At 39.1% G+C, this 14,122-nt stretch overlaps 2 protein-coding genes across 5 annotated transcripts in view; both read right to left on the reverse strand.

Moving 5' to 3' along the window:
* Nucleotides 1–12,647, reverse strand: part of KIAA0408 (KIAA0408 ortholog) — a 32,559-nt gene extending 19,912 nt beyond the window's left edge. Inside the window, exon 1 of one of the 3 annotated variants that reach the window (XM_070496167.1) lies at nucleotides 12,511–12,647. The gene's annotated coding sequence lies outside the window, so the exon portion shown is untranslated. Of the gene's footprint in view, nucleotides 1–582; nucleotides 1,284–12,510 lie in introns of those variants that run through there. The other 2 variants (XM_070496166.1, XM_070496168.1) reach the window with 2 other exon arrangements.
* Nucleotides 12,648–12,680: 33 nt separating this feature from the next.
* The window catches only part of MTCL3 (MTCL family member 3), a 49,224-nt gene continuing 47,782 nt past the window's right edge, over nucleotides 12,681–14,122 (reverse strand). For both annotated transcript variants that reach the window (XM_044757223.2, XM_014853480.3), the window contains exon 7: nucleotides 12,681–12,817. In XM_044757223.2, coding sequence (XP_044613158.2) covers nucleotides 12,707–12,817 — 111 coding nt within the window. In that variant the 3' untranslated portion in view covers nucleotides 12,681–12,706. The remainder of the gene's footprint in view (nucleotides 12,818–14,122) is intronic.

The raw sequence follows: 14,122 nt of genomic DNA on the forward strand, positions 1-14,122 counted from the left end.
CATCTTAAACAGTAGATGATGTAGTGGTAAGGTTTCCTCCTAACAGCAGATAAACCCATTATGAATGGCACGCACTTCAACTCAAATTACAGAAACACCATGCAGCGAGCAAACCATCATCTTGGATGAAACTACATTTATTTATTTTTCATTGCAATTTTCAAATATCAGCCATCTCAAGGGCTGTGAACTTTACTTTGCAAATGTTAAGAAGCCCACATCCTAATGAAAATAGCACTCTAGTGAATATATTTAGAGAAACCCCACAGTAGGCAAACTGCTGTTCAAAGTCTTGAGAAGCTGTGTTTCAAAAACACAGTCTCAGAGAGCGGATGGCACTGTCTGTCTAGAGTTGAGAAATCCACTCACAGCAGCTGAACCCTCTTTTCCCTGGGAGTCAGTGAAATCCATTACACACCCCGCCCCACTGATTTTAAGCCCAGACACAGACACTGAAACAGGCAGATGTTGAAATCACCCTCCTCTTAAACAGTATCCACAGTTTAAAACACGTCTGCAGCAGCCACACTATATTTTGCCACAGTTAGTCACTTGCATTCAAACTGCCAGAAAGAAACATACCTTTTTGCTCCGGGGAGAAAGCCTATGGATGTTCGACCACTGGTCAATCTAGCAATGGAAGGATAGCTAGTTGTTTTAAAGAGAAAAGACTCAGCTCAGTGAATCTTGCTTCTTTGCAAGAAAAGGGAATGCAAAATAAGCCCGACCATTCAACAGAGCGGTACTGACAAGTCCTTTTGAAACCTTCACCACTTTTACAAATCAAAAAGCTGTTCAGTTCAGTTTCACAGCGGCAGCTGAGACTACTGTGACGTCAGTCACTTGGAGGCGGCCTTCCAGCCACCTCTTCCAACCAGAACCCTGTAACTTTAGAGCAGCTCATACTCTGGGTAAACAACTCCAGGTCCAGGACATTTTTAGCTTTTATAATGGAGCTGAGTATTTTCAAACTTGCCAAAAGAGCTGGTGTTAATATCACACGAAGACAATGGCCAATTTTAGATTTCCTCTATTTGGAAAAGTAAAGTCCTTTTTTATAGGAAAGAATTATCTCTTTGCATGCATCTCTCTTTTCCCTTCTCAGCCAGAGTCAGAATGCACTTTTCAGTGCCTTTAGAAACTGCTGTCTGGAGGTGCCAGAAGAACATATGCAGCAATATTATAGACATATGATCTCAAAAGATATATATGGCTTCAAAAAGATTTAAAAACTTTTATCTTTAAATAAAGTCGAAATGGGACATATACAAACACCCACCTCCTAGCTCTATGACAGTTTGCTGCTTATATCTACAGGGATAGTCATGTCTTTCTGCTAGAAAAAATCCGGCCGATGGGAAAGGATGATACTTACTAAGGGAGGAAAAAAAACCATGAGGTACTCACATGCTTTTTTTCAGCTGAAGTGTGCTGCAGCCCAAGTGTATGGAGAGGCTCCCTAAGGCATGACCAAATCGATCTGCCCTGGATATCCTCCCCAGCAACATTTCCAGGTTGTGTATGAACTTGTACACATATGCATCTGCTCATGTTTGGTTTAATTGAGGTGAAGAAATTGTCTAGAGCAATTTGTGTCTAATTCAGCAAATAATCTAGATAAAAGTTTAAACAATAAGGCCTTATCGTCAAGTCTGAAGAACTACCTCTGTGTGGTGGTTAAAGCATTACATACTCACTTTCACATTATTTTTGTCTGCTTTCAGTTAAATATTTCACGGGGGGCTAACAAATTTAATAATAGTAACCTGTTCATAGTAGGACTTTAGCACACGTAGGACAAGTGAATGAAATCATACTCTATGCCTTGCAAACTTGGCATCATAATCTCAAAATCAATAACAGCAACAGTTCTAGTAGTCACAGTGACCACTCATAGAGCGACGGCTCTCTGCAAGGCTCTGACTACTTCGAATACATCTTTATCGTGGTTCACTCTCATAGCAACTGCGTCTGCAAATATTATTAACCTAGTCTTACTGATAAAACCACAGCTCAGAGAGGTAATGCAGTTTGCTGAAGTTCCTAGAAACGCGCCCAAGCAGAGGAGGCAGGATTGGAACCGGTTTCTCTAACTTGCGACCCTGGAATTTTGTCACAGAGATCTTGATTTCAAGCCCACTGCCACGACTTATCTATGTGAATTTTGGGTTTCCGTTACTTCTTTAAAGGGATAATTTAATTTACTTCATGAAGTTGTAAGAGTATGAGCACCAGGCACACAAGAAATAGCACATTTCTATCTCCATCCTTATGAGGACAAGAGGAAGATCCTGGGGTCGGGATGCGGGGTCTGCCTCAAAGCATCTATACAGAATTGTCTAAGAATAGTGTCCCCCTACCTTCTCTTCCACTCTGACCTCTTAATTTCCATACGTCCTTTGTAAAATTAAGACTGTTTCTAGATCCTATCAGAACTTCAGATAATATGTGGCTAAGTTACAGGAGAAATTATGCTGAACTATACTCTCTCTATACTATCAGTCAGTAGTACCTATTTCAATGCCCTTTTTCATGGATGTCCCAGTAATTATTTACTGCAGATGCTTCATCTGCTTCTCGTCATAGTAAAGCTGACCTTAAATCATATATAGAATCAAAAATTAGGGAAAGATTTTGACAAGAATTTCACTCCAAGTCTACCACTTATTCTAGTATTTACCAACCCTCTCTGTCGAATATTTTAAAATATATATTAGCTAAAATTTCCATGCTGTATTTCATACCCAAAAGAGGTAAAGTCACACAATTAGATGATAGGATACAAAGGCAATAAATATTCTGTGCAGGCATTTTTGAACCTTTCCACTAAAAGCTTTTGTTTTAAGAAAAGTTCCTACTGTTATGTACATAAAATGAATGGACTTAAAAGACTGATACTCGTGTACTCAGCCCTCCAGTGACGTTCAGACATCTTGAAATCCTTGCCATTTGCAATCAGGTGTCAGAATGGCTGCAAACCTTATGGAAAAAATGAAATTTGTTGTGTAATCCAGACTACTTTTAAACTATTTAAATATTTAAACCTTCAAATATGAAATTGACCCAAATTATTGCTCTATGTATTGGAGAGAATTTGGAAAAATCAATCATAGTTGATGACATACTAATCCTATTTCAACGAATAACAAATATGCAAAAATAATGTACATAGTAATACTTTATGTAAAGTAAATGTAGAAACAGTGGCTACTGTCAAGAAACAAAATCCTGGAAAGGATGTGAAAAGGTCTATATGAATAATGATACTAAGCCACAAACTAAAACATTTTGGAAAAGATGAAAGATGACTACTGAGCACACAAATGTCACTAGCAGGTGCTTCCAGACTTACAGGATTTTAGAGCCGGAAAGAACCTCTGAAATCATCTAGCCAACCTTCTCATTTTACAACTAAGGAAAGAGGCTCTGATGTTAAGTCATTTGCTCAAGGTCACAAAGCCACTTACTAGCAATGCCAGGAATAGGATCCAGGTCTTCTCATTTCCATCTGAGGTGGTGTGCCTTGACGTTCAAAATTCCAAGGAGTTTAAGGGAAGGGAATAGAACACAGGGATAAGAGTTTTGGTCATGAGAGGCTGATTTCTGGCTTTGTCAAATTTTAAATTCAATTTTCTTCCAAGTTCAAATGAGAGAGATGACACTCCATCTTCCAAGTATAAAATAGGAGTCATATAGCAGAATATTTATCTTGATGACTATTTATCTAAAGAGGCTTGATCCCCGGCTATATAAATTCTGGGTCAAAATATGAAGATGAAATGATTTTAACTTAGTGTTGAAAAAAATCAATTGGTTGATTGATTTGATTGGTTGGGACAAATACATCAACTTTGCCTTTAGTATGTCAGTATACATTTAATTTATACTATTCTGTTGGAAGGAAGATGTTGAAGCGTCACAAAGCAATTATCTATTTAATCTCTTTATGCTATGACAACACTGGCTGTGCATAAGACTGGGAAGCTTCTGACTTCTTGCTTGTATAGCTTTTCAGTCCCTTCTTCCTTTACTCTTTAACATATTTACCAGTAAAGGGGTATTGTATTTCTATTTTCATTGGAAAGGATATGGAAAAAAGTGGAAAGAGATGACTATGAAAAACTGAACTCATTCTTACACATATTAAAGTTTAGAGGCTACTACAGACGACGTATTTTAAATAATCCTTCCTTCTAGAATAACATCTGCCCTTTGCAGTTTTACGGTATCTGATCTCAGTTGGTTAATAGAACTCTCTTGAATCTTAAACTTTCTTCCATTCCTAGGGAGAGATCTTGGGCACTCCAATGAACATTCCATTTAACAAATATTTATGAGCATCAAGTCTATGCCAGGTGTAGTGTTAGAGCCTGAGGACTGGAGGAAGAATAAGACAGGTCCTTGTCCTCAACAAGCTCAGTCGACTGAAGATTTCTGAAGTGTGACCTGCAGCGTGACTGCCCACGTCCTGAGTGGCTCACCACCTTGAAGTAAACTTACAAACAAGTGTGGAGAGCCTCACCTGTAGTCCCCACAACATTCCTTCAAGGAGACAGCGTAGTGTTACTCCCAGCCCTGGCTGTACACTGCAATCACTCAGAGAATTATTTTAAAAATTACCAAAACTGGAATTTTCCCGCAGACTTTCTGAATCAGACTATCCAGTGGTATGGCACAGGTTTCTTAATTTTTATAAAGTTGCACAACTGATTCTGTCAAATTTGGCCCTGTGTTATTTGAGTCCTACAGTGACAGAGTTTGGACTCTGTGTTAGTAAAAGAAATAAAATTTTGATACTTACAAGAATCTGTTTTGGGTTATAAAATTATAAGAGTCACACACAGACTATTTATCATCCATGGAAGTTACATATTTAGATTGTCGTGTTTCAGCTAATGTGCTATTTTCCCAGTGCTGGATGTTTTCCCCCTAGAATCATGGGATGCTGGCTCTCTCCTCTATTCTGAGGGCTGGTGACATGTCAACAGACTTTTCAGCCAAGCAGATCTGTCATGGGGCTTATGTACAGGCACTTCCAGATGACAGAAATATTCAAAAGAAACAGTTTCAAGCTATCTGCTCTTTTTAAATGCTGGTCTGTATTCTGAAGAAACAAAACAGTAAAACATTTTAGAAATGTGGGATATTTAAAACTAGAGACAGATCTTGCTTGTTTTCAAATTTGTTTTTAGCATCTCATTACATTATTTCCAGATTCCTGATTTGGGAGATGTTGCTAATGAAGACAACAAAGTCTAAATAATACACGGACAATTCTAGGGCTCCTCTCATTCCAGAAAAGGGCCTTGGGAATGCCTGTCCCCCACAAGAGGGCCACCCTGAGTCACTCCTCTCTGTTAGGTATTTCTAGAAGTAAAGCCGAGCCAAGAGAAGCCATTTAGCAAGTACAATTTAAAGGACACAGGAATTAATTCCTACTCTTCTCACCCCAAGGAGTTGCTAGCCCACCCCTATCTTCCACCAGAAATTTTAGATTTATCACCATTAGGTAGTAGCATTATATTTTCAGTAATTGTTTAATAAGGTGCCATTGACAGAGGACACAGTTACTAGCTAGTCACACCTTGGCACAGAAAAGGAGAACAGCTAACACACAGGAAGGACCAGAAGGAACAAGTCAGTATAGGTAAATTTTGACTGGAGCCCGGGAAAGGAAACTGCTTTATTCACAAGGCAGGGAGGGAGTGGGGAGAGGGAAGAAAGATCAGAATGAGGAACTGTAGGAGCAGGTGCTAGATTCTGAGGGATTCAGATGAGAAGTACTGGTGCCCAGATGAAAAGACATGTGCCATCATGATGTGAGATCTGGAGAAGATGACACAGAAAGGGAGGCCCAAAGTCACACTTCAGCGTAGCCGTGGGCCCACTCTGATTAGAGGACTTCTGCAGGGCCAGCCAGACCTTTTCTCCACACCGAGGTCTCTGGAAGTCCACATGAGACTGTAAACACAATGCCTTGATGGCTGAGCCTGGCCTTTAAATTCTACTCTTCTGTTGTCGTTGTTGACATCAAAATATTTTGAAGGGTAAGATTCTCGTAACTTCATTCTTTCTTTTCTGACCACTTTGAATCCACTCTGCTATTTTGAATCTATCCACTTTCTACAAATATCTTATGCATTAGCTACTTATGCATAAATTACATTCCCTCTAAAGTGAGGAATGAGACCAGAGATATGAGGGGCTTCTCCTGGAGAAGGTTTTCACCTCGAGATTGTGAGGTCCAGTGCTGCGGTGTCCTCACTTTCCTTCAACTACCTCCTGTGCCTGCTTCACTGTGGCTCTCCCCACACTGTGGAGTCTAACCCGTTAGAGTCATGCCAAGACCCCCCACGCACTGGCCCTGGTGCCTCGGCAGACGCGCATTTCCTTTTAGGTAAAGAAGCTCAGGTTCCTAGGAGTCACCTAAAATCCAGAACAAATTAGTTTTGCTGACCTGTCATGTTGAACTCCCGTTCCAAAGTTCTAAATGACTGATCTAGGCTGACACATAGGATGCTCTATTTAAAAAATCTAATTTTGTTTTATCTCGCCAGGAGTTAGTAATACAGCGAAAATGACATGGATTGTGCAAAAACTGCACAGGTGAATGAAAAAGAAGAGAGAGAATTGTAAATTAGATGTTAAACTGAGTTTTCTGACTTTAGGAAATAAAAGACTATAAGATATTTGCTTTTTAATAAAAAGCTTTTAAATTCTCTTCTCTTACTAAATCATTTGAGGCAACTGGGCAAATTGATGAGGTTCTCTCTGCCTCCCACATCCTCTTAATTTTCAGACGCAGAGGTTAAGGCAGGTACTTTCAACAAGAAATTAAAGAGCTGACTTGCTGACTTTAAAGGTACATGATGTTGGACAATCTGAGAAAGGAACAAATGTTGTTTGCCAGCCTTCAATAATCACTCACACATCTTGTTTGTTAACACAGATTATATAAGCAGCTGAAATCAAAACACTCAGAAGAGACTACAGACAATAAACACGTAAAGCACACTTTTTCAGAATCAATAATTTCCAGAGGTCCATCTCTGGAGAATGCAGTAGAATAAAGCTCCTGAAACAGTCGCTCCATTCCTGAATACTTCAGAGTCGTTTGCCATTTTATGAAATGAGTCAGTATTCTAAATTTTGCTGAAAGGTTCTAGTTTTTAAATAAGTGCAATCCTCCAATTTACTGTTTATTTAATATTTATTTAGGTACAAGATAAAAACTTTCCGTTATTTATTTAACATATCTAAAAATGTACTGATAATTTAAAAGAAAAATAATCAAAATAAAAGCAAAATATGAACTAAGCTTGAGATACCCTTAAACAGAAATTTTAGTTCAGACAACATTCAAAGAAACATTCTAATAAACAAGTCAATAAAGGTCCATGAACATTTTTGAAAAGCCTGAATAATTGCTAAAACCACTAATTCTTATGTCATAGTAAATTTTATAAATCTATAAAATCTTATAATTTTATTTTCAGATGTTGGGTTTTGATGGTACCTTATTTTGAAAAATAGCCATAGGAAAACTCATACAACTATGAACTAAAAAACCTTCTACAATCGTAACAATGAAACTGAATAATCAGGAAATATCACTACATTTAAGTTAATCAAACATACATATCTGAGATATAAGATGAGGCTCTTTAGGACAACATGGCCTGGCTTAACAGTGGGCCGTGAAAGGTGGAGATTTCTGAAGTTTCTTCTTACTTTTAAGAGGCTGCTCCTAGACTCTGATCAAGTGAAGTTATAACACTACTCTACTTGAAAGTTGTTCCTGGAAATGTTAAAAAAATTACCCACAACTTCACTAGGGCAGCCACAGTGTTATTTTAAAACTGGGAGTGAGCAGTTTAGAGTGAGTGAGTCCCTAAGCAGAGAAGGCATGGACTAAAATGTATTCATTAAGTTACAGGGAGAGGACTTTTAGAGAGTCTTTGGTTTTTTTTTGTTTTTGTTTTTGTTTTTTGGTGAGGAAGATTGGCTCTGAAGCATCACCCGTTGCCAATCTTCCTCTTTTTGCTTGAGGAAGAGTGTCACTGAGCTAACATCCATGCCAATATTCCTCTATTTTTGTATGTGGGATGCCACCACAGCATGGCCTGATGAGTGGTGTGTAGATCCGCACCCGGGATCCGAACCTGCAAACCCCGGGCTGCCTAACCACTAGGCAACCAGGCAGGCCCCAGAGATTCTATGATTTTGCACACACTTTAGAATGGCCAACATTTAAAATAGCTACCACCGCTGCTGCTTCTCCCAACTGCTCAACACAACAGTACCGTTTAGAAGCATTTAGTACGTTAACACATCTATTACTGTTACTATAAAGGTTTTCCTGCCATCTCCGGGCCATAAAGTCTTCTTACTCTGAATGAGTTTCCCTCTGAAATTCCACAAGTAGGCTGTTGGGAATCCAGGACCCACTCATAAAATGTTAGTTTCATCAAAATGGGTCTGCAATCACTTCACCTATCAAAAGCTAGATCAAAATTACAAAATAGAAGCAAAACTATCTTTCATTACATCTAACTGGTTCAGAACCAGGGTTTAAGCAGTAGAGTCTTCTCGAATATTGTTTTTGAACTGGACCAAATCCCTGTAGATTAAGAAAGAGTCAACTTTTCTCACTTTCTGATGTTATCCTTCACTGTTTTCTCTCTTCAATCCTGACATACAATTAGGGCATCTGACCCAAAGCACAACTCTACCAGATAAAAGTTGGCTGTAATTCTATAAGACTGTAGCTACAAACACTGTGTGAATATTTGCAGTTAAGGCTTAGCTACCAAAGTGACATTCCAGACTTCCCTGGCAGCTGCTTACATAACTGTATCCCACTCTACCACACGAACTGAAGTGCGGGTTGGGGAACGCAGGCCAATACACATTCCAGGCTCTGTGCTGAATTTTCTTTTGTTTTATGAGTTTGACTCAATTATGCTTTAAAAATAGCCAACAGAATTCCTTTTTTCTTGAATCTAGGCCAAATTACCAAAGACACTTCTTCCTACTCCCAAGAATGTGCATGCAATGGAATTTTCTACAATAAGGTTTGTTTGTTTGAATTTATTTTCAGCATGATGTTTAAATAGCACAGCTCCAAAGGTACAAATAGGAGAAGTCTCTTTGTTTCGACACTTGGGGGACTTTGTTCTCTCGATGAACAAAGAAGCCTGAGTGTTCCTCTTTTAGAACTAGCTTTATACAATAAAGATAATGCGAGTAACAGGATCAAAGGGCAGGGGAAGCAGATGCTGGGGATTCTCTTTCTGAGGTCTTGGGCACCAGATTTGTTAACTTCTCTTACCAAGTTTGTGTCCTGTAGTGTAAGGGAGAGATGCTCCCTAGATGCTGGATGCCCACAGAATAGCTTGAAGTTCCAGGAAGAAGCCAAGGGACAAGATCACTTGGTGCCTGCTGGCAGTTTGCTGAGATCACCTGCCGACTACTGGCCCCCAGCAGTCCCTTGAGATAGAGGCAGGTCTGAATTCCCCGATGCTGGATGCATCTCTCATCACACACCACAGTGTGGTAGAGGTGTGTGCATTCACACAGGCACAAACTGGGAAGCTGGCTATGCAGTGGGCAGGGCAGAGTTGGAAAAAGCCTCCCTGGAGTTCGAATATACAGCAAAGTTGCCTCACTAACTTCAGAGGAGTTGTCAGAACGAGCCCAAATGCTCCAGAATCCGTGAGCAGTAGCTAAGTCAGTCCTATTTCCTCTCCCCAATATCTTACTGGGGTTCCGTATATGGAGGGCCTGGATGGAGCTCAAGATTCTCACGGAACTCTTCTATAAAGTCATTGCCTTCGGAGTTCATAGGTGAGATTAACACTCCTATTGCCAGATGACTTTAATTCCTAACAAGAGATCTGAGGATGAGACTGGTGTTTTGGGAGCCCACACCTCCCTTGGTTAGTTTCTCCTTTCTTACTCAGGTCACAGGATATCATTGAGGTACATATCACCCCACCCCCTGCAGTTATTTATGATATTGTTCCATCCAAGAATGCCTAGGAATTTTATTACGTTTTCTTAGGGAAACCTAACACACTATCAGGTGTCCAATAAATAATAAATTGCAACCACAAGCCTTTTTTTTCACTTCAATAAAAATATATGTTCGAGTTGGCTGTTTACATGTTTGTCCTGGTTAATCAACTGAAAGCTCTAAAAGAGTAGGAACTGAACCTCACTTTCTCTATACCTAACATAGTCAACACTTCAGAATGTTTGCTAAAGACACAAAGGAGCCGTGCTCTATCTTTTTGCTCCATTCTCACATCTCTTGTGTATGCCTTCTCATCTGGGTTTGCAGGGTAGAGTCAGTTGGCATCCATCATTGCTGGTGGGTTTGTGGGATACCATATCCTCTCCAGATCAACATGAGGAAGCTTCGTGGCAGAGATAACTGTATGATGACAAAGTGGTGGGTTGTCAGGGTGTGTGTGGGATCATCCTGAGGCTTTAATTCACTGTGCACGTGTGCCTTTATCTCCAGGTGTGTGCGTGACCTTGTACACACACAATATTCGTGTTGGTTCTCCCTTCTGTCATGTACTGTTCCTATTTGTCTTCTGTGATTTTGTTGGTTTCAAGAACCTGTATTAATGAAAGGAGAGTTTTCTAACACCATCACAGGTGTGAAAATAGAACGGCTTTGTCATTACGGGTCTTCTGGCAAAGGCCGTATGACAAAGGTGGAAATGCTCTAGAGAGGATGTGGACATCCACTGAATGGCTGGAACTTTAAGCTCTACCCAAACCTAGGCAACGAATGATTCTATATAGCCAGTATAGTGTAGTTCACCGTAACGTTGGTACAGGCCGGGCATACATATTTTAGATAGTTCAACCACACTTTCCCACAGGGACAATCTTAGCAATTTGAGCAGGACAATTACTTGAAATTGTGACCTCTTTCCTCTAACTGCCAAGAGAGGTTCCCAGTCATTGTGACAACCCAGAATGCCTCCATAAACTACCAAATGCTCCAGAGGTAGCTGAGAATCACTGCTGAGCCAGGTGTATGTGGCTCCAAAGGCAATAAACATTTCAGATAAATTTCACACATTTAGTTTCAGTTCCATTTGCCAAAGCAGTTGCTCTAAGATGGTGGTCTGGAAGCTTATCAAAGATCTAACAGGCAAATTTTGATTTTTAAAGTGGTTGCTTTCCCTGAGATGAAATTTTTTAAAAGTAAACACTTGAATAATTGATTAAATATAGCACTTATGTTATTTCATTCTTTTTTGTCATGAAGTTCTACCTAGCCTTCTGAATCTCTAAGACGAAAAGCCAAAGGTATGCAGTAACAGGTTCCAACTGTTGGTTAATCTCTCCTCATTCCAGGTCTCTCCTCCCCCCAAAACAAAACGGAATAAAAACCCAAAAGAAATTTTAAAACATGGGGATTAAGAGCAGTCATTTTAAACTGAATTTTCAACTATTGTGAATTTTTAAAAAATTAATCCTCAAAGGGAAATGAATATACTAGAGCATGAGGATTCAACAGATTGTTACTAGTACCAACTTGTGTAACAAAGCAAAGATTTTCCACATATTATTCTTACCCTGGAGGGGCAAGATACTTCACTTTCCAACAGATTTTCATATCCACCAACCATCCTGCAAATATTTCCAAGTACAAGACTTCAATGAGTCCTGGTGCCCCTGAATCTTGGGGGCTGTGGTGCGTTTCAGCTTTCCATGGGGTAAACTGCCAACAAGACGGATGGAATAAAGCCTTTTGGCTAAATGGAACCTATCCAGGCCACTTTAGGTAGGAGAAGAAAGGGGGATGTTCAAGCTCATCAAAGTAAGTTTATGTTTAGAGAGCAACTCCCACTGGAACTATGCTACTGGCCTCGGATTTTGATTTAATGAAATTCTAGAGAATGTCTATTTCTTTCCCTACTCAAAATATTTCACATACTGTATTTCTTGCATATTTCTTGCTCTGGAGGCAGTTCTGTGTGCTAATGTATTATAGAGGACAGAACTCCAAGTTTAATAGGTAAATGCAGAAACGGCTGGTTTGGTTGGAAGCTGATCTAATGCAGTAGGATGGGGATAATTATTTTCTCAGTAAACTAAGGCCTAATCCACTCTCATGCTTCCACACACATCTTTTTAGACAGAACACCATCAGCATTGCAACAAATTATTTAGTTTCCACGATGGTTGTATTTCATTCATTCATCATAATTTTCATTGAAATTTATTGAATATCAACATTATCTTGTTAGTCTAGTTTAACCTAGCAAAGGTAGTTTATAAATCTCTTTATTTTTTTGAAATGTGATCAACTTGTAAATGTCCAGCTTTTGAATTATCATGCCAGTCAACAAATGGGAAAAAACTGAGAGATTCTCAATTTTTACAGCCACTCTTGCAATTATTTATCAAAGAGTACAATTCAAGATATAAAAGAAAGAAGCAAAATTAAAATGATTTATTAAAAAAAGGTCACACTTACTTCCTTACCTGAAATATTTTAGTGCGTGGCCTTCTTATTGAATTTGGTAGTGGCAAGATGTGTCTTTTTAAAGAAACAAGCAGTCTTCAGTGTTTTTATAGCATTGGTTACTACAGAAATAATATTTCTTTTACTTCTTGTCTTGAAGGGTGAACAAAACAAACAAACTGAAAATACTACAATGAATGGTAAATGAGGAAAGATTTACAGTACAAAAAACAGTGTAAAGAGGAAGACAAGTTTAAATATTGTTGTGTAAGAAAGTGATGAAAATAATACAAGAATGAGAATAAGTAAAATGATAGGCTGGAACATCTGGGAAGGTAAATGCAAACACAAAGAGAAAAGTTAATTAATAATAATTTAAAAAACAGATTTATATCAACTAATCTAAGCATTTATTCAACTTAAGATAAAGAAGAACCCTCCTTAAGCCTCTATTTACAAAATCTGAAACCTATTACACAGTGCTCTCTCTCCCTCTGGTGTCTATTTTTTCCCCTGAGAATATAATTGAAAAACGACATGCTCAAAGTACTCAAAAATATTCAACAAGAAAACTAAAAACCAATTATTTTATATAATAAACAGAAAAAAGAGCCTTAACCTTTCAAAATCCAACGAGTTTTATCACAAATCTTTTTTTTTCCCCCAAAGCAAAGCAGAGCAACATGCAAGATAAATAAGCGATAGGGTTGAAATTTTTCTAGCTGTGACTAAAAGGCAGTTAATCTAATGTCATGCTTCTGTATATAAACTGATCTTTAGACTTGTGTGTCTTAAAAGCCATGCATGCTGTTGTCCTTCTGTGGGTTTTCCGAGAGATACAGGACGCCAGGCTTGCCAGAGCGGGTAGCGCTGCCTGTTTTGTTTTATAAATTCTCTCTTACGTGATTAACTGACACAATGCATTGGTCTTTGGCCACCATACCTGGCTAGAGCAGCTCAGTCCAATTCATCACGTGTGCCTCTACAAATCAGGATGAAGGAAAATGCTGGTTTCCCTGTCCGGGAATGGTTATTACTAGTTTCTGAATTAGTGTTGCCTTAAAGCTGAGGTGTAACACTCCTTCCCCAGTCCTGAGATTTCCCACTACACAGCTGACTGTGACTTTTTCCAGAAATAACGATCATGTTACTTCGACTTATGGTAAAGGAGCGGCTTCCATCTGTTGTTTTGGGAGGGCTCTAGACACAGCACCAGCTCTCTTTACCACTGGGTTCCACATTTACCAATAGTTATGCATCAATCCTGCTTATTTGGTAATTTAAAAAAAAATTACTTAAACTCAATTTGGATCTTGGCTCGAAAACCGCAAACCAACAACTGAAGATTCCTATTCGGGATCTTCTTGCAGCTCGATCTATAGGAGTCAGTAGAGTAATAATAAAAATGTTGACCTTCAGTAGTAGTAGTAATAATAATAATGATATCTAAAACATCCTTTCATCTTTACACAAAAACTGGGGGAGGAAGGGGTTAAATTTCCCTTTTAAACGGAACGAGGTGAAATACTGAGCGACTGCGACTGGAGTACGGAAATCTCAGACCTGAAGGACAGTGTGAAAGAAGAGGAGTGCTGTCCAAGCCCAGAGCGGCTCTGAGCCGGGACTTCCCTA

Source organism: Equus asinus, chromosome 24, assembly GCF_041296235.1.
Source record: "Equus asinus isolate D_3611 breed Donkey chromosome 24, EquAss-T2T_v2, whole genome shotgun sequence".
Classification (NCBI taxonomy): domain Eukaryota; kingdom Metazoa; phylum Chordata; class Mammalia; order Perissodactyla; family Equidae; genus Equus; species Equus asinus.